General features: G+C 39.0%; 1 protein-coding gene across 17 annotated transcripts in view; it reads right to left on the reverse strand.

The window, feature by feature from the left end:
* RHOBTB1 (Rho related BTB domain containing 1) overlaps positions 1-21,676 on the reverse strand; it is a 74,829-nt gene that overhangs the window by 34,776 nt on the left and 18,377 nt on the right. For 10 of the 17 annotated variants that reach the window (XR_010610767.1, XR_010610765.1, XR_010610768.1 and 7 more), the window contains exons 3-4: positions 8,907-9,108; positions 8,428-8,531 (exon numbers count right to left, since the gene is read on the reverse strand). The exons of 1 other annotated variant lie outside the window; for it this stretch is intronic. Coding sequence is in view for 10 of the 16 variants with exons in the window: in XM_065670868.1 (XP_065526940.1) it covers positions 8,428-8,531; positions 8,907-9,098 (296 nt within the window). In the remaining 6 variants the exon portion in view is untranslated. Of the gene's footprint in view, positions 1-1,321; positions 1,362-8,427; positions 8,532-8,906; positions 9,109-14,366; positions 14,490-19,806; positions 20,022-20,089; positions 20,284-21,676 lie in introns of those variants that run through there. 6 more of the 17 variants (XM_065670865.1, XM_065670864.1, XM_065670862.1 and 3 more) reach the window with 6 other exon arrangements.

The following is a 21,676-nucleotide window of genomic DNA, read 5'->3' on the forward strand; positions in this document are numbered from 1 at the left end:
GTTCCCTCTAGTTTTATAACTTACAAGTTACTGGGAAAAACTGCTGCATGCAAGAATTGCTGGTCATGTGTAAAGGGTATCATTGTCATCTGCAATACTGTCATGGAATAACACTGCTGGGTTTGGAAAGGGGAAGAAATAAAGAGGAACGCAGTATGTGAAGATGAGATATATCTCTGACCTGGAATTCAATGCAGGAAGTGGGAAAGGGGAAAAGGAGGAAGACTGAACTGTATTGCCATCCTATCTTCTTTCTAGAGAGCAAGTAAAAAGCAAGTATTTTGTTTTTGAGAGCTTAAACGAGACCCAAGAGTTAAACCTGACAGAATCAGTTTAAGGATAAACAAATTATATTTTTGCTGACAGGAAATCTGTTGCACATATCGAATAAAATCAAACTTTAAGAATAGACTTGGGGGGGATGTGGGACACAACAAACAAACAAACACTGGATTTCTCCTATTACAGTCGTTATTTTTCCCCGTTTTTAGACATCAGCTTTCTCTGAGAAGCAAGGTTAAAGTAAGGGACTCTATTTGAATTCTACAGACCAAACAATTTCGTAGAGATGCATCCTAATTGTTTATTTTACCAGAACAGCTAATCCTTAGACATTTATCAACAAAAAGTTGTTTAGCTTTTATTCCTGCCTTTATTTTTTCCCCTACACACTTCCCATAATTTTCCGAAGATTCCTCAGAGACCTGCCTCACAGCTGAACTTAGCCCATTTGAGACCAGAATTTGAGAAGAGCTCTATAGTGTTCACTTTGCATAGGGCTCCAACCACCTAAAAGGAAAGACTGTGTAGGGCAGCAGCCTGAATGCAAACACCATCCCCCAAGTTCCCAAACATAGTAGGTTCAGGCAGCAGAAGGACATCAAAGAATTAAACTAAGGCTTTTACTTATGGCTGAACAAAATCCTGCTACATCTCCATGCCAATCCAGATACATTTTGAAGAGAGAGATTCACCCACTTATATGAAATTTATCATGCATGTATCTCACTGAGCCAAAAAAAAAAAGAAGTGTGCAGATAAGCGAGGCTGATAATGTTTTTAGTGGGCTCAGTTTTTAGTAAATGCAGTTGCAGCCATCACATGAAATGAGAAGAAATTCAGTAAGTGATGGGTGAGCATAACAAAGTGACCTGAAGACACAAGACTTACACGCACACACTCAAAACAGATGAGAGGCTAAGTAAACTGAAATGCAGAGAGTGCCTGGCATGTGAAGAACTGAAGATATCCAGGTAAGGCAGGGCAAGACCATGCAGTGCCCTGGATGTGAGCAGGAGAATCAATTAGTTCTATACTTTACCAACAGCTGTGAAGCTTCTTAAGCACTGGTGTAATGTGCGAAGCTGTCAAAATGCCCTGAAATATATTCAGATTTTGTAGTGAGTAGCATGCAGATCCATTTCTATAATTTCTGTAACATCATTTTTAGTAGGAAACAACAGTAACAGAAAGAAGATGAGGATACCTTTAGAAAATTTCATATTTCAAGATTGTGCTTCAAAAGTGGAGTTTTCCCAAACATCCTTTACAAACAATACATCATTCTTAAATGTTAAGCATTTTAAAATCTCTTCTATTTCCTTTGAAGTACTCATGGGAAACCAGTGGTGGATTTACAGACAATGATAAAAACTGTTTTGATATCACAAAGAATGATTAAAATATTTTATTTTCCATTGCAGAAACTTGTAAGAACTACTCTTATTGTACAAATACCTGACCAGAAATAGTGCTAAAAAGAATGGTGAGGTCCTGTGGAAAAACATAACAAGAGGAATTTTTTTTATTTTTATTTTTTTAATAATGTAAAGGACTGCTTACACATTCTTGGAATTTGATTCATTTTACTGCTGGCTCTAAGAAGTGAATTCACCATAATTCTGGTTCAGCATTTACATATGCAAAAATTCCATCTTAGTGCTAATTAGAACTCTGCAATTGAAACAGGCTGCCTGCAAGGTACCCATGCACGATTCTGGGCCAAATTTTGTCAGTAGACTCAATAAAACTCTCTTTGGAATCAGGTATGTTTGCAGTATACACATCCACCATAACATACCAATACATGCCTTTGTCCCTCCCCTGGAGCAGAGATCTCAATTACTGCATTTCTAACGCAGGAACAAAAATGCTATGATAAACAGAATTCTAGAGATAGTTAATTGAGGGTGAAATACTGAAATATTCTGCATATGACATGCAAAGCAGGGGTTTATAAAAGTAACACAGAAAGCCTAAACACCAGATCAATGAAGAAGGACAAAAGAAAATGACAGAGAAAGAGAAGGTACAGGGCTAGCTGGAACACACCAACCCAGGGAGAACACCAAAACTCACAGTATCATACAAAGGGCCTGATATGATTATAGCTAAAAACGTTTTTGTAAGACATATCAGCTGACTGCTGATTCCAGACAGCAGTCAGGAAAACAAAATAATGTGAAATAAATTCATAAAACAATGGAGAAACCAGAAAAAGGGAAAGGTGGGCTTTTTGAGCTTATTTTCTGTCACTGTAAGAAGGCAGCTTACAGATGAGAACTACACGTTATCTCACCACAGAGAACCAACTAACATTCAAAGATACTGCAGAAAAACAAACACAGGAAGAAATGAACCCTTCCTCTACTCCCAGCCCCACCCCCTATGATCAATGATAAATCAGAAAATCATACTGAGTTAAAAGAAGTAAGAACAGCTCAAGTTAAAACATCATTTCAAACACCATGTTTGGAAAAAAAAAACCCAAAAACTATTTGAGGGTAGGGAGGGATGTAAGGATTAAAAAAAAAAATAAAGAAAGAAAAAGGAAGATCCAAGGTTAGGTCCCAGAATTCAGTAAAACCATGATTCTTTGCAAGCTTTGATGAAGAACACAGAGCTAGGAAGCCAGAGACAAAAGTGAGGTAAAAATCCAGAGAATGAAAAATGATAGGGTTTTGTTTGCACCCAGTACAAGACTGTCTTCTGAAGCCACAGAACACATGAAAACATTAACAGATGCTAAATGCATCTCTTTCTCTGGGCAGAAAATATGGATTTTCATATTTCTTGCTTTCTTCAGGCTAGCACCAAAACCGGCTGCCTCCACCTTTTTTTGTTAAAAAAACAAACAAACCCAACCAAACCCCACCGAAAAAACCCATTCCAAACAACAAACAGCAACAAAAACAGCCAAGAAATTCTAACTGGCAAGTTGATGTCACAGAGTTATTGATAACAGTTTTTAACAGCTATATCTGGCTGTGCAGAGTGGTTTCCATATTCTGACATACATATGAAGAAATCCAGACTGAAATACTGAGATTCTTGGAGTAGAAAATGACTCAAGAAATCTACCTAGCATCTATTCACAAGGAAATAATTCACTAAGATCGAGACTTTGATGGAAAGTCGCTTCCCAGGTTTAGCGTTTCCAAAAGATTTTGAAGTTGCCTTTTAGCCTTTTAGTATAGAACCCAAACACCCTCCTTCTATCCAGCCACTTCACCACTAACTTAGAAGAGCAAGGAAAAATGGAAAATGATGTAATACCGCAAATAACATACGATATGTTCTTTTTCACTCCAGTCAGTGAAGGCTCAAAGCATTACAGGTTTCTCTAGTACAGACAGATACGCATCAAGCCGAGGCTCAGACTGCACCAACAATTGTTTGGCACATACCTTTTAGAGGAAGGAAGAATTCCAAACAGCAATTCCATAGCAACCTCTTTCTACTCACAACCTGAAACCATGGTGGGATGCAGATAAGATTTCAGCGGTTTAAGTATATAAACCGTATACTTTCCATAAACTGACTGAAAAAGCCTCAACTATCAATGCAGCTAATGAAAGAACAAAAAAACCCTAGTGCATACACACACCACATCAGAATAAAAAAGCTGTCTCTCTGTGAAGTTCTTTGCTCATTGTAGTCTTTCTTGGGGCTGATCTGAGTGAAACTCAAAAGAGAAAAAAAATCATAGCAAATAATAAAAAAAAAGGTTTTTACAGGAGTTCTTCAGGATTTCTTCATGAAGAACCTGAGTAGCTTATAAACCACTGTAAAGTAGATGGGATCATGATGGAAGATGATTCAATGATACTGCATATTGCTTTTTGTTGCAGCAAAACATATCAAAAGGAAGCAGCCAAGTTAGAGACATCTGGAAACAACTGACTCATCAGCTGACTCTTTGCTAACAAAGGAAAGGACTGTCTTGTGTCTGTTAAATGCTACTGCTGTGAAGACAGGTCTGATGATTCCCTCCAACCCATGCCACTAAATGGCTCGTAAGGCATGTGAAAGACAGAGAATTATTGTAACATAAAACAGGGATATCAAGACTGTGAGGGAAAATATGGGCTTTTATTCAAAGTACTTCTGAAATCTCGGACCTTTTCTGAAAAAAGGAGCTGCTGGATGATTCTCTGCCTAGGCACAGACAGGGAGTGACAAAAGGCACTGATTTAACTAAAGGCAAACCAAGTAAATCTGCAAAGACACCCAGCTCACCCAAATCTCACTGGATTTGCTGAATGCAGATACAATTTTACATCAAAGCTACATGTTTGGTTTGTTCGCTTAATAGAAACATTATCATTGTCCTATAGTAAAAAGAAACAGAAAATAAAACAGCTGTAAAGAGAACGGTGGAAGTCTTCAAATACCAGGGAGAAACTCCTATTCTCATTTACCTTTTTTAGTAGCATTCAGAAGGTCTATTTCTATGGATTCAATTACATTGAAGTAACTGGTTAAAGGAATTGTAATCACACAGAAAAAGATGAATGCATGTGCTCCTCTGTGTACATACAATACCCACAAGGCTTATGAAATCCATTCACAATAGAGGAAATACTCTAAACATATTTTAAAAGGCTCTGTCAGCAGTCTCACATCAAGGCTCATTCAGATTTGTAAGTCACGAGGCAAAAGCTGTTTTCTGTCCATGCTGTACGAACAGATTTTGTTTGGTCTACAGCTCGTATTTAAGTTGCAAGTAAATAAATCATCCTGTCTGAATTAGCTGACAAACCACATCCCTGCTATTGAGAATAAATATTTGATTGGGACTGAACTAACTCTTTGCAGATTTGTACTCATGTTTACACATACTAGAGCTGCATGTATAAAAAAACCAGGATACACAGGATATTAGTCAAACTGTAGTCAAACATATTCACCTGAAAAAACTAAAAGAGGATGCAAAAGAAAAAAGTGAAAGCCAGTCTTTTTTGCATTTTGCTTTTAGAATTAGTTTGAACACAGTATGCTGACACGCTCATTCAAAACCAGATTGGACAGGAGGACAGAGCATAGTAAACCCTGACAAGCTGAAATGCAAATTCTTTTCATGTTTTTACACATGCAATTTAGTGCCTCCCAGAGAAACTAGTATGTAATAACAACTTGAGCTTTATATGAAGCTTCCACTTAATTTGCAGGCTCACAGAATACAATAGCACTGAGACTAGATCGTTATTAAACAAAGAGGTGACTAGGAGATGGAAATCAGTATGCCAGTCGCAACAAAGACATTGTCATTTTACAGTGTTTTGGAGTGATTTTTCCTCAGATGAAACCTTGTGAGACAATATCAACAAATGACTGTTTGGCATCACATAGTGCCTAAGCAGAACTGAACAAGAAACTTCCAAAACTAAAGCACATGCTTTAGTTTAAAGGGAAAAAAACCCAACAAAAACCAAACCAAAAAACCAAAACATATGCTACAAAACTGCAACAAGTATTTCCACAATTTCTTCCAGCCACATCGCTCTCCCTCCCTTAAGCTGTCAGAAGCCATTTCCCAAAGCTCTCAGAGGATTTTTATTATTAAACTAAACACCACACTGTAGAATGCAGGCTGGATCTCACTTTCCATAGTCCCATTTTAAAGGATGGCAGCAGAAACATTAACTATTCCATCCTCAGTGGCATTCAAATGTTTCTCTCTGTCACAAAAATAGTGGAAAGCACATTTTGTTTGTCATCCTTTCACATTTCTGTGAAAAATAAAGAATTGGGAAGGATTTATCGTTGCTGCAAGTCCTATGAACTGTTCACCCTGTCATCTATAGCATAATCTATTCATGAAACATTTTCTCAAACTGCATGGAACATCTTTTCCAATGAGCAGCAGGCGAATTAATGACCTGCTGGTTCTTGTTACATCAAGTTTGGGACAATTAGAAGTCCTGGCTGAAATAAAACTTCCCCTGCACACAAGTGCAGATGCATAAAAAAAATTTGAAGAGAACCAAAGGGTTGTATTATTATATGATCCTTCAGACAATCGGAAATGTGGGGCACATGTAGGCGTAGCCTTGAGCAATTTGGCGTAAAATATGCCTTCCACTGTACTGCAAGATCTGACTCAGCTATGAGTAGACGGTAGTTCAATGTATAGAAGTGATTTAAAATCAATTCCTATAAATGTGAACATTCAAAACTGGAAATCTCTTTTTAAAATGCTAAAATAGATAAAATACTGAACAGTTACTTTTAAATGAAACAATACGTTTCAAAACAATAAAGTACCTAATCAGTGCTTTACAATTAGTAAATTTGACAACTAAATTTCTATTTATAAACTAGTTCCTTTAGAATTTCAGTTACTTTCTTCATTAAGACTTGCAGAAAAACACAACAGCGGGTATCCAGAACAGCCTTTTTAAGTTAATCAAGGTATAGCAAACCTTATGTTACACAGGCTCAGTTCTGCTCATATCGCAGGTGAATCACTGTGTTCATATGCTTAATCCCATGAAATCTCAAGTTATACATGTTCTCCCTGGCATTTGCAGGATTAGAATCTAAGTATGTTGCTTCCCCCCTCTACTGTCCTACCAGTAAATGTGGGATCAGAGCTCAAAACATGCCTGATTTTGTCCTCCTAATCTCTAGTAATCTTCTCAGTGACACAGTATCTGTTGCAGAATTATCAGGAAGCCATATCACAGAGGAACAGCTAGTGAAAACATTAAGGTACATCTGTTTTTATCGAAGTAGGGTTCATATTCTGCCTAAAGGTAAAAGAGTACCTATTCACATACTAAAGTAGCCCTAAATATTAAAGCAAATATTACCTTAAAGTCAGTAACTTTCCTCACTCTCAAAGCTGATTTACAAATGGTACAGGTTGTATACCCACGTGTTGCTATAGGTTCTGATACAAAAGTCAAAGTAATTCATGATGTTGTGAAAATAAACTAGCACAGAGCTGTGCCACAAAGGAGGGTTTGCCATACAGAGCTGTGCAGTGTGAAAATTTAACCACTGGGTTCAAGCAACAGAACCCTCTCCAGTGGTTCTAAGGGGTAGAGAATAGAAAACACTGGCATCACTCCAAGTCACTTGTTTCATCAAATAGTACAGAGCAAAGGAAAAGAGTAAGATGGTACATTACAGCAGCTTGGACAGACACCCTACAGTGGGCATTCCCAGCTGGAAAAAAAAAAAAAAATCCAAATTTTTATCCAGCTGAACATGGAGGTCTATGGAAGTTTGATAAGCTGCAGAGACTGAAGCAGATAAGAGGATATAAAAAAGTTCAAGAAGGTAAAAAAAAAGCGTAAGGATGAAGACCTCGCTCAAATGTCAGTTACAAAAATATCTGACCAAAATCCATCCTCAACTAAATATTTGCCCGATGCAGCTAATCTGCTCACATGATATATGCATTCAAATGCCCGTTACAAAGCTGTTCTGCTGTTTGTACTTCCACAAGGCTAGATCTAATTACCATTAAACAAAACAGAAAAACTATCACTGGCTTCAGTTCTTGTTGAAACTATGCAGAAGTTATACATGCTGGAAAGACCTAGATTACTTCTTTTTTTTTTTAATTTCCAGGGTTAATCTATTCACTGGCAGACACTTGATATTTATAGAAGAAAAAACTTCTTTCCTCAGCTTTAATTAAGAAAATACAGAAAAGCATCACTTGTCATGAAATTGGCTCTGCTCTCAAGGGGTTAGCTGCCCATTCAACATTACAGGTCTTAATAAAATACATATTTAATTGAATAAGAGTGATGTTTCCCGACATCTCTCCTTGTAGCTGCTTGTTGGGCAACTATATCATACACTGCTTATACAGGCAGGGAATGCTGATGTTTAATTTTGTAAAACTGCAGTCTTATTTTGGGGAATGTTCTTTAAAATTTGAAATAGGACAACCATTGTTGGCAGAGCTTAGCAGGCTGTTCAAGAAAATGTAGTGTAGTAAAACTATGCTGCTTTTTAAATATTTATATCTTTTTAATCCTTGCAGCAGATAATCCTCTTTGCAGCAGGCAGGAATATGAATACCCTTGATTGTTTTTAAGTCCTTGCTTTTCAAAATTAAGATTTGTAGATTCTTTCAGCCCTAAAATTTTACTACAAGTATTACTTAGAATTTTGCTTGGATCAATTTACCTTCCATAAGCAAAGCGCCTGTCTTTGTGGTGGTCCCCAAATGTATCCCATAGCCTGAGAGAAACACTCACTTCATCCACAACATCTCTTGAGCGTTCTAGGACCTAGAACAGAACACATATAACATTCTCTTTCCCTCCATGAAACGAGTAAATTTCTAAATCATCCTGTAAGAAAATTCAAAGCATGTTAGATCAAGAGTCTATCACATATATGTCTACCACATATGGTTTTTTTATTTTATAAATTTTTATTTTTTATAGGCAGAATATGCATCTTCCTAAAAATAGGCTTGATAAAAAAAGCTACTTTGGAATGAGAGATGTGGGGAGATGCATACCAGACCATGGCTGCAGTAGAGACTGCGCATAAAATACTTGTGAGTTCATTGCTGCATCCTGACAAAGGCAGGCTGGCCAATAAATAATAGTACAACCTCACAGCATGCGCTCCATATTTTGTACACCTGCAGTCCTTACCTCTTGGCAGACACGATACTGATCAATGGCCCAGACAGTTGGTACGTGAGTTGCCAGCAGCTGATACTGAGTCAAGGTTGTATTGCAAGCTCTTGCGCAAATTAGACGAGTCTTTCCCACTGCATTATCTCCAACCACCACACACTTGATAGTTTCAACGTTGGGTCTTTCGTAGTCCATGTCAATGTCCATTTATCAAAAACTGTAACAAGACAGTTAAACTTGTTTTCTACTGCCGTGTAAAACCGATGCTATTTAGAATCAAACCCTTCCACTTCTTGAGAGATGCCTGAAGAGGACAGACTCTTAAGGAAAAGCTAGTAGTAAACTCTATGAAAGCAAGCTAGTGGTTGCTTTAAATACCACATAGTTATGCAAATGTACAACTATTTTGACCGTGGTCTGTTTATGCTGTTCATATGCTATTTTCACTTTGGTTTCTGTAAACATAGGCCTGTTTGGAGAAGATAGATCTTGGTGAAACAAGGACAGCTAGCACAAACTTACCTCTTGCTAATACTTGTTATACCAACACAGAAAAAAGACTGGACATCAGTGGGTTTAACCTGAAGGGTACCAGTATAAATCTGCTTTGCATACCTTGCTCATTCAGGATTTGATTTAGGGCTGTCCAAACAATATTACTAACAGCAAGTCACACAGATGGTTTTAGTTATATGCATACAATAAAACTGAATTTTAAGACGATTCCAGAGACTCTGTTTTCCATAAACCACAACTCCCATTATATCCTTCATGTATCACATACTCTAAATTTTCCAAGGAAAAGTGTGTACAAATCATGTACTAAAATGAAACCTAACAGCCCAGCAGGAACTTGCAAATATACTTATCTATACCTACAAATTATTTTTCACTTGACAATGGAAAATGAAGAGATTTTTGAAGACACTACCTTCATGGAAAGTTATTATTGAAAATATTTACTTAAAATATTCTATGGCAACATATTGAACAAATGCCTAGATACGAATATAAGCTGGAAAAAATTGATATTTGAAAAACTAAAAGTAAGTCCTGTTGAGTTTACTGCAGTATGTCATTTTCATATAAAGGAATGTGGTATTTTCATACAAAGTAATGCAGGATCATAGTTTGCTATATCTGATTTTGATTTTCAAATGTCTAGTAGTCTGTTGAGCAATCTGGTCTCTGACAGAAAATTATAATCAAGGAGGGAGAAAAGGGAAAATGCAAGGTACAAACATGCTCAAGAAGGCTTGCCTAATAATTATTTCTGCAAGGAAACCTACAGCACTCTAATCAACAAAACACAGGTCATCATCTGGAATGATGGTGTCCTTTTTCCTGAGAGTAAAGCACTTACAAATAAAGAAGCCAAGTTATTTATTTTAATACCTCCTTTAATATTCGTATCTCATTTGCACATAAATATAGAATATATGTTAACTGTCAGGCTGTTAAAAATAATAGATACAAACTGTTCTCGTGTCCATTTCTCACTGTCAGAGGCACTATGTTATGATTCAAGAAAAAGCATCCTTAGTAATGACTAGCCAAACACCAATTTTAACTGTATTGTCATTATTTGAAGTGAAACGAAAGTCAGTGTTAGAACTAAATGCTACCCATTTATTTCAAATTTTGAACACAAATTGCATGCTAATAGCTATCATGGCTAAGGCATAGCTACAATTTTTATTCACTTGTGAATGGGAGGAATTATGAGACCAAATAGACAGCAAGGTGCATGGGTGAGCTTATGCCACTACTGTGTTACACTGATGTTTTCACAGACATTGGATGCTTACGGAAATGCTACCACACAGACTACCATGTAAGGATATATCTAGAGAGTTGTCTTACACTAAACTGAAACATGGGCCCAGAACTTCATCCTGGCACAGTACATGGTTGCACAGCTGGAGCTCTGCAATTTGTTGAATGTAGAGCAAATAACATAGCTTCAAACTTACATGTGAATATGTACTGCAATGTAAACCCTCATGGCCTTGTGATATCAACCTGTTACGTTGGCACAGAGGTTTTAGCTGATAAGGAAACAAAGCTATTAAGATATTGCCATTATCCCTCATCTGAGTTGTAACCCACACCCTAAAAGGTGTCTTGAAGTAAAGGACTACAGAGACTTTCAGTTACCTTTCTACAATCCAACCTCAGCTACCTGTTGGATGCAAGCTCCTATGAGGCTAATACCTATTGGAATGGCCCATGGGTTTTGTATCATCGTCTCCATTAGTTCAAAGACAAGAAAAAAAGTGAGAGCTAGCTCCTCTTTTCTCCTCCACATTCTTTCCAAGAATACATAGAAAAATAAATAAAAGTAAAAAAACAATACTTTTTTTTCCATATTAGAGAGAATGAAACATATTTGTACACCACAGCCTCAAAGACAGGCCTCTGAATAAGTAAGAAAAACCCAAGAGGTTTCAGTGTGTGATTTAAAAATGTCTCATTTCAAGTCTGAGAATAAACAGCACCCCCTCACATAATATGTGTTATTAAATTACTTCATATTTTATTCATGCATGGACTAGACATCACAGATGGAATGTGGAAATATTTACAAGGCTGGAAAACAAAATGAAGGCGTGTGGCTAGTCAGTGAGTCTGGCTGGTTTTAAACTATCAAACAGAGAGATGGCAAACCAATTTTTCCTCCAACCCAATATTTCATTAAAATGCTGTTATAAAGATTAGCTGATGTGTTATGTAACAATCTGATTTAAAAATTCTTCAAAAGTTCTTAAATGGCAGTTCTGCAAAAATGCAGTTCAGTCAGTCACAAAATATATATTAAGTAAGGAGTCTGGAATTTTAAAATAATTTCCAAGAGGATAACAAAGTGAGTTAAAAATTAAAAGGCAAATCCAAATAAAAGTAACAAGCAAAATGAGTGTAATTATTTGAGAATCCTGGAAAAGAACACATCGAAATATAATTTAACTTTATTTTTGTTTTAAATTTCCTACATACTTACTAAATTAAAGCAAAGTTATCATAGAATGCAGACAGCATGCCTGAATGCCCTGTTGTACATCAATGGCAGTCTAATGAAGATATTTTTAGCATGACTCAATACAGCACAGGACAGAGAATAAACTAAACTGGGAATAAAAACAAAAGTAGAGATTTGAGACAATGTTAAGGGAACTCCTAAATCCACACTAGCATATACGGAGTATCTGTTTATTAAAAATGCAAGAATTTTTATATTTTTCACTAGTTTTCAGGAAGTAATTAAAGCAGCAATAGCTCCTGAAGAGGCTGACAGACAGAAGCCTGGACAGCTATCTAGACACCCCAAATAAAAACAGATGCTAAGAACAAATTACAGTATAAACAATTAGCAAAACATGTAGACTAAATGCTTACAGATGTAGCCAGAAGCTTTCTGACTACTGGAATGATTAAACCCAGGAATATGTACAAGACCTTAAAAATAAAGCCACAGTTAGTTAGGTTTTTTTTTAAGGTAGCCTTTAGGTTAAGCTTGTGCTAAACCTATTGTATAATCAAACTGATTAAAAATGCTAAACATGTATTTACAAAACTTAAATGAAAAAAAAAATCTAGATTTGAACTCTGAAAGACTGGTAACAGCTGGGAAGACCAACTGGAACTGAACAAAACTGGTTAGACAAGAGCAAATGTGCTTATGTGGAGCTTAATTTAAAAAAAAAAAAAACAGCATAAAATTCCAAGACCAGTGAAAAACTTGCTAAAACCAACCTACAACCTGCATTAGTTTAGTTTACTAAGAAAACAAAATAGGGTAAAGTAAGAGGAAAGTTACTGGAAGTGTGACCAGTCTCAGAAAGGACACTGCCAAAAAAGCCACAGAAAGACAGAAAGGCTATCAAATGGCGAGCATCAAGAAACCTACTAGGGAAAGATTTGATCAAATATGGCAGGTCCCAAAAGAAAGCAGTTAAAGATTCAGCTGCTTAATCCAGTTATAAAGAAAGATAAGCAGATGGATGGAAATGAAAAAAGGTACCCTCAAGAATAACACAGGATCTCAAAAATCTCTTAGGATATTTCTATTTTTACATTGTCACCTGTGATTGTTTGCAGACGAAGAGGAGACAGAGGCAACAGAAATCAGATGTGAGTAGACTCAAGATCTAAGATAGAGCCATTTAATTAATTAAATTGATTAGCACAAAAGAACTATTCTAAATAAAGCTGATTTATTTCCAAAGAAGTATAAGGTTACTGTTCTGAACCATGGCTTGCAGATGGTTACAGACACTGATTTCTTTCTCTGTTGCTTCATCTCAAATTGCTGCAGGGTGCTCGTTCTTTCATTTTTTTTCTTTTTCTGTGTAGCTTTACCTCACTGCTGAATGAGTTATTATTATCACTTAAAAACAGTTGTGGTTGCCATAGCATGCAGATCCTTCTGGCTAGTCAGCCTCAGTAATGAAACACCACCTTTCTAGATAATCTGTAGATGAAGCATATCACTTGATCATCTAGTCCACTGGTACACAGATTGAACACAACAGACACATACAATCTCTTTCTCTCTGTATTAATATGGGTGTATTCATATACAAAAAACAATCAGATCCTAACCATGAGCTTGTCTTCTTTTCAGAATTAATTTTAATATATTTAAAGTTATAATTGCACTTTGCTGGAAAAAAAGTAGATGAAGATCCAAACCGAACAGTGACTTCCCTGTGCAGGATCAGGAATCCACTCATGGATCTCGCTGTCTACACAGCTAATGGCCCATCCGAAATTTCCAAATATTTTAAATCATATACAAAACAATACCAAGATTTTTTTCAAAGGCAGGTAGCTAATTATCAACCCTTTTCAGTAAAACACTACAAAGCAGTAAGTATCTACATTAATCAGTGATTATGGAGTGATCCTGCAGGCATTTGCTTCTTAGCTCAGTACTTAAACATGTCTTGTAAGACTGAGATAGCACTTCTTCGCATAAAAACAAGTAAGCATGTTATTTAGTTCTTGTGTTAAGAGCAAACCTTTCAGCTGAAGGTTCAGTGACAGCATGTAAGAAACTTGCCAGCTCAGTAGTTTTTAATAATTCCAACCTGTCTCAAGTAATCTGGCCAAACATATAAATCAGGAAGTCATTCAAACAACATGCCGACCTGACAATTACGAAGTCACAATTTTATTGGAAGAATCTAATGGAAACAGACACAGGAATCTACCTCCGTTTCATATGAATGGTGCGATGGAAATGATTTGAAAAACTGAGCTCATCAGTAAGGTAGTAAGACCATCAACATTTATCCCTGAAAACCACAATCTTTTGAAACTATATGAAAGAGCATTTGTAAGTACTCCCATCTTTCAATCTATTCTGGAGATGTATTTTTGAGTATAGTTTTGGAGTGACTCCTTCAGAGAGCCATTACACAATTACATATCAAAAGGAGTACAACAAAAATTTACAAGACAATGCAATGCTCTTACCTCCATCCTCAAATTGCAAAATTACTGCTTGCAACCATGGAAACAAAAAGGAGATGCAGAATGCCAGCTCTTCAGGCACTGAAGTCACTACTTTACACTCCAGAATCCCAAGGCACCAGCATGCTGACAAGGAGCAAAATACACATGAGCCAGAACAAGAGTGTGAAATGTTCATTCTCAATATATAACCTGCCATGTTTCACAATCTTAACGATTAACATATATATGCCAGGGGAGAAAACAGAAAGACTTACTGTTCATTTGTGCAAAAGCACAGAATTCACAGACAGCTCTGATATGGGGAAAGGTTAAGGGCTAGCTAAAGCACTAGCTGATGACAAAGTGTAATAAGAAGCAAGGTGGGATTAGATCACTAGGTCACCAGGGGACAAAGGTGGGCATGATACGTATCAGGCTGGATTCTCATCCAGGATAAAGAGGCATTGCCCTCTTGCCATTATTTAAAGTTCTGGCAGTTTACATGGAAAGACTGTAAAGGAAGAGACTGACTCGGGAGGAAGAAATTCAAGATTAACTCTGGAATTTATAAACTACTTGCTCTACCTGGCCCATTGACAGAAGACAGTAACAGTGATTGGGAATTCAGAAAATGGGGAAAAGCTCTTATATTCTAAAGTTAACTTGATCTCAAATGTGAGAACCTTGGATCTGCCATGGGTAGAAAGAGAAGGGTAGCTGACTGAAATGTTGCTTCATTGTATGAGATGATGAGATAACCCTGGCTGTTGTTGCCCACAAAAGGAGAGTGCAGGTCAGCAGGAACACGTTTCTCACAAGGGTTCTTCCCTTTTTCAGCTACTCTAGGATAGTTTGGGGTATTTCAATTTATGGTCAGTATCAACAAAGAAATAAATCTCACAGAACACTGCCAAAATTCGATACAGTTGAAGAACGTAAGTACTGAGGCTGCGATCAAGACAGACTCCACTCGGCTTGCCTGAACCAGCTTCTTTCATGGCAGCTTTTGGCCAACAGGCATCAGATCTAATCCTGGACACTACCCTTCACTTTGTATGCTTTGCTGGAAGAAAGAAGTTCTGAGAAGCCTTCATTCAGCTGCTTTGATCCCTGCTCTATCCCTCAAATTTGAAAGGGAGCAAAAATTTGACCATGGCCACACACAGAAATGAAAGAAGCAGCCTCTAAGGAAGAAGCAAAGTTGAAGAGAAAACACGTGTCTCTATATTTACCTAGAAAATTTCCCAGTCAGATCATCACCACAACCTTTGTAGATACTGTAGAGGTGTAATAACTCATGGCCTGTAGTACCAGAAGCCTGTCAATCTGCTCTTTCTCAGCATGCTTGACTCCAGATTTGTTTCTGAATGCTAGTTATTATGACTCTGTCAAGCCCGACCTACATCTGCGATGACACAACACCTTTTGATCAGTAAAAGTGAGTACTTCCTCAGATGACCAAAAATCAGATATCGTAGAAAAATACAAATTCTTCTTTACTGTATAAAACAGACTGCCCTGAAGCTCAACAGCTGAGCAAGAAAATATCTAATTTTAGGTACAGTAAGTGGTTCTCTTGAGCCTCCTGAAAAAGTTCAGCCCACAAGTACCTGCTACACACACGGTCCATCAGACCAAATAGACATCCAAATGCAAAGCTCAGCATTAGACTTGAGCTATGTCAATTTTCTGACAAGCTCTGGAAGACCTGGAGGGCAAAAATCAACAAGCTGGTTACACTGAGCAGCTTACATATTATTTTGACCTGCAACACACCTTGCAATAGCTTTTGTGACCTTTTTTCATCTCTCTTTAAATTAATCCACACAGCAGGTGAAGGACATTTAACTGTTTCAGAACCCTGAGTGTGAGAATCCTGGGTGAGTGTTTTCTCTATGGTGGGAAAGCCTGCAACACTGCCACCCTTCACCAGTTTTCCAGAGTCTGCTCAAGAACACGACACAAAGCAGGGCAGTCCCTTATGCCTCCTTTTATTTCTTCTTTCTTGTTGTGCAGATATGAGGAAGGGTGGCTACACTGGACCCATCCCTGGAAAAAGGGAAATAATCCATAGCTGGTACATTTTTTATTCATTTAAGGCTGACACTAGCTGTGCAGATGTGTTTCGTTAGGATTACAGATACAACTGGCTACAACTGACTATTCTTTCAATTTCCCAGAGATGACTAGAGCAGACTAGGCAGTAACCAAGATCTGGCATTGCTGTGGGTCATAAATCTGTCATATCATCACAAACTGAAATTAACTGTGGCTGACATTAATAAAAGTGGCTTGGAACGAAGTAACTGAAGAATGCACAATACCCATTAATGGCGATAGCCATCATCAAACAGCTGATACTTTACAAAGCAGCCACCCATAAATGCCACTGTGCACTAAAGTCCTTAGATTGGTCCTCCTTCTGCAACAAAAGATTACACTGCAGGAGCAGATTAAGGGCGCACCTCTACTATCATTTTAGTTCGGATCAAGAGTACATTTTTGAAGAAAATACTCCATGCTTTGGTCCACATCAGGTGCAGCCATGGAGTGTACAAACTGACTTCCTTTCAGATGAATCTGAAGTGGAAGATGTGCCACCCACCACTAATGACCAAGCACTCAATCCATAGGACCAGATTAAAGCTTATCTGAAGTAACACCCTTTGCCCCTGAAATGTGTGCAGTATGGACACTGCACACCTGGTCCTCAGCACCAACTTTTTAATCCCTAGGTTCCCTGCTACTGCAACACATGACCCACTAATGTACATAGAGTATCAGATGATCTGGCTCCTAGTTTGCTATTTGGACCAACATAACTGGGGCAAAGCTGCAGCTGAATCTTTAATCACTGCAATGCTCACGAATATCTGGGATAACATAAAACTTGAGATTAAAAGGAGAAGGATCACTGGAAAGGCCTAATTCAACACTACTGGGTTTCATAGTAATAAACTACATGAAATCCCTGATTTTACTCTTATGTAATTAAGAGCATCAGAAATTTGTACAGCATTAAATTACTGATATTCTAGCATAGGTTGTTACTGATTTTAGCCATTTCTAAAGACAGGTGTTGACATGTATGATGTTTGGTAACAACATTACTTTGAGCAGTTTCCGCAACAGTACAGAAGGAAAACAAATAAATCAACAATAACTATCAAACAAGGCATTCTCCCAGCTTTTGTGCATTTCTGTGGGGAAAATATTTATCAAGTTTTGCTAGAGCTACAAACAAAGAAAAATATTCCAGAGACACTGTTGACCTTCTAGCACAGAACACTGTTGAATTCACTTTCTGTCCTTGTTTTCCTTCCAAAAGAATCAGGCTCTTGTTTCATTGAACTTAATGTGACATTTCTCTTGCATTCTCCTTTTTGTTAATCAGAGATGTTAGAAAGATGTTACATGTGATTTTATTGACCCCCACATGCTATCGCTACAAGGAAACTACATAAGGAGAGTGAGGCCTCATAGTGACAGCAGGTAAAAATCCCCCAAAGACCTCAACACTGACTAGAAAAGTAAATACTTCAGGATGGCAGACTTAAGATAAACGCTACTTTCGGATCTTGGGTCAAGTTCTGTATTCATGTCTCAAATACAAATCCAGCAACATGAATTGAATTGTGCAGGAGCTGAGTACATGTGAAGTTTACTTGTATTTAGTGCCACACAGACATTCATTCCTGAAGAAAAATAAACGAATAATAAAAAAAAAAATTAAAAAAGAAGAGGGAAATTGCCATCCTATGTCTTTCATGTCAGACAGAAAGGAGTGGAAAACAGAAAAGGAGAATTATGTTGGATGGGAATCAAAGCGAATATACTTCACGAACCTACCCATGGTAATAAAGGGCCCAACTATAACCTCCCATACTGCAAGCTGCAGCAATTCATACAGTGTGCCACCATTCACTCCTTCGCCATAAGGTTTTGATCTCTTTCATGGAAACCCAGTCAGTGATTCAAGGGTGCATTCTCACCAGTTAGGCTTGCCTTGTTGTGAGCTTCAAGTTTGCTGTATGCAGCAGACTGCTCAGCCTTTCCTTTCTTTCCAAGCACATACTTTGTCCTACAACATGCTCTTTTAGCAGGATAGATGGGAGCAAGGGAGAAGCTTGTCAAACACCTGTTGCTCCTCTCCTTCTCCTGTTTCTAGGCTTCTCTGTCCTTCATCTCCTTTAGCACAGGGCAACATCTGGGTGCAGGACTTAAACATTTTTCCAGTGAATAAAACGTATTAGGAAAGAATCAAATGTTGGGATTTACTGGTCAAGTGATTAGCTCTTCCTCTCAGCCTAATGCTCTACAGTACTTGCGAAGCTTGGAGTTTTAAAAGGGCAGGAGTTTTAGAAAGCTCCTGAGAGCTAAAATTGATGTTTATTTCTTCTTGGATAAAAATACTTCTACGCATCTGAGCCTGCTCCAGATCTTATGCTCCTTAAGCCACTTAAAGAACCCTAGTACATATACTGAACTTACCAAGTGTTGTGCCTTTTCCTCCCCCCCGACCCTCTCCCCTTTAATAGTGTACAGATACAATGTATACCTAAGATGTAGAATCTGGCATACAAATCCAATGTGCATATAAAAGAAAATCATAACCTAATGGGAGAGGAAAAATATGTAAAGAAATTAAGCTATTCTGTTTCCATGTACTGTGACTTCCAGTCTTGAAATACAGCTTCTACAGAGAGATATGCCACTCAACTGCTACTTGAGTAAGTATGGCAACTCTTAAATGTAGTCCTTAGAACACTGTTTTTCTCCACACATGCTTTATTTTTGACTAGAAAGCCCAGCATCTGAAGAACTCCCCTTAAGCACAGCGAACAAAGTAATTTCCACCTCAGCTTCTATTACAGCTCAAGCTGAACATTTGGCTTTGAGTCAGCTGTGTGTCCTGAAATAGTACACAAACTGAGGATGAACAAAGTCATTGAGAATATTCTGGCATCACTTCCTTGCTCTTGCTGTGAACATATGCAGAGCTTCAAGGGCTTTCTTTTATTATTACCATTTTTTAAACAAGTATGTTGCTGCCTTCCGAGCCTGAGTAGTGCCTCGATTGATAGAAAGCAACCTGGAGCTCCCTACTAGACTGCCTCAGTCTGTCCAGTGACTGGTTTATCTTTGCTTTAGATATGGGATGCCACAACACCCACTAAAGGTTGACTTAAATTAAAGCCCTACTATTTGCTTCTACAGCCCTTTTCTATGGCCCCAAACAGGTCCCGACACAGACACCTTATAATCTGTGTGCTGCAAGACCCCCCAGCAGCCTCCTGCTGTTGTCACAGCAACCCACAACAGACTCCATAGACACAGCAGGGAGAAAGAGGGAGAAAAAAAAAAAAAGAGGAGTGAGAAAGAGAAATCCGTCAGGTTTTTAGTAAATTACACTCGTAAGTACCAAGCGCCAGGAGGTTTCTGCTCCCCGTACGCACCGTACCTCTCTATTTTTGCCTTGCATCTTGTGGCCTCACTGGAAAAGGAAGCCAGACAGATGAGCTTCATCAAGGACTCAGCCTTCTGTGTCCTCGGGGAGGGAGGATGCCTCCTCCTTTCTCCCGACGAGGGGGGAGCGCACCTGCGGGGAGACAGTACCCGCAGGACGCCACCACCCGCGCCCTGCGGAGCCGCTGGCTGCCAGCCCGAGACGGCCTCGCACACGCAGCCGCGGAGGGTGCGCCCCAAGTCGGAGCACGATCGCGCCAGGGCGACGCGGGACCTACCCGGGAGGGCGGGATGCCCGGCAGGCGGCCGCCGGGGTGCGCGCAGCGAGGCTGGCCTCCGGCCCCTTTCCCGCTGCTCCTTACGGCGGCGGGGCAGCGCCAGCAGCTAGCCTGACTCGGCAGGGAGGCTGCATGCCGCCGCCGCAGCTACTCGCCCCGGCCCGGCCCGGCCCACCCCGCGGCGCTGATGGGGCTGCCGGGCGGCAGCAGGGCCGGCGCGAACCGCGCGCGTTGTGACGTCTGCAGCCCCACGTTCTATTTTTAGCGCGCCGATTGGATTTCATTCATGAAACCGGGGCCGCGCGTAAAGGGCCGGCGGCTAGAGCCGCGCCCTCCGCCTCCGCCCCGCCCCGCCCGTCTGCCGGCAGCGCGGGGAAGCGGCGGGGGGGCAGCTCAGAGGCGCACCCGCCTTTTACTATGGCGGCAGTAGCGGACTGGGGGGCTTTCTGCCACGGCTTCGCAAGGGAAAAGGTCGGACACGAACAGAGTGAAGAACAGAAGAGTACCTCCCCACTCGCATATAGCTACAGCCTATAAATGATGTGTTTGCATAAGCAGTGCAAAGGTCCTGAAGGCCTCCCTGGATAATCCCCTATACTGGGTACACAGTTTTTTAGTGCAGGAACTGCAGTAAAGTGCAAGTACTGTGTTTCAAAATTACTTCTCTCCATTTTCACTACTATTTGAAGCCTTTATGTTAAACAAACATGCACAACTGAACCACACCCCCTTCTCTTAAACTGACACTCTAGAGTTCGAGTTTTCCAAACAGTGAAAAAGGCTCAAGGCCCTGTATGTAAGTGGGAAAAGCACACACAATTCAGACCAGGCTCCCTGCTGTAACACTGCTTTGCGGCTCTTCTATTTACCTACCACTCAACATCAACAAAAATGTAATAACCAGTAAGGGGCATGGGCACAACTCCTGCAGCTAAGGGAACTTTTTTGACTTTGTTGTGACTGTTGGAAAGAAAATACCCTCTTACAGCAGCCTGGACTCATAGACTGCAGTCCTGCAGCAATAACAGAGTAATTTAAAAAAACCCCAAGAAGTTGCAAAATACTTTTAAAAACACCACTTCCAATCACAGTTAACACTACCAATAACAGACTAACAGCATCCAACTGCATTTGGTTATAGTCAATTACGTACAGTTTTCAAATACCCAGAAGCCAAACTTACATTAACCAGGTCACACTGCAACAATGTTCAATTGAGTTCAATGCATCAGAAACTGAAACAATGCTCACTCAGGCAACTGCCTGCAATCAAAGAAATTTCAAATTGATAATTACAAAAAGTAAAAACAGAGTCAACAAATTTAAAATTTATAGCATCGTTACCTTCAATTTTTTAAGTTTTAAGCTCTACATGAACTATTTTTTCTCCAGAAGTGAAGGCTAACATTTTTCATTCTATGCAAGAACAGCCATCCCTGTGTATTCAATTGTTTTTGCAGCTTTTTGGAAAACAATAAGGCTCAGGTTCATCCCACCTAATTCAGGGGGCTGAGCAAATCAGAGTGAAAGAAAGGGTATTCCTGTTACGTGACTGCTTCAGTAGGGCAAATCTTAATTCTAAATACT

This window comes from Lathamus discolor, chromosome 3, assembly GCF_037157495.1.
Source record: "Lathamus discolor isolate bLatDis1 chromosome 3, bLatDis1.hap1, whole genome shotgun sequence".
In the NCBI taxonomy this organism is placed as follows: domain Eukaryota; kingdom Metazoa; phylum Chordata; class Aves; order Psittaciformes; family Psittacidae; genus Lathamus; species Lathamus discolor.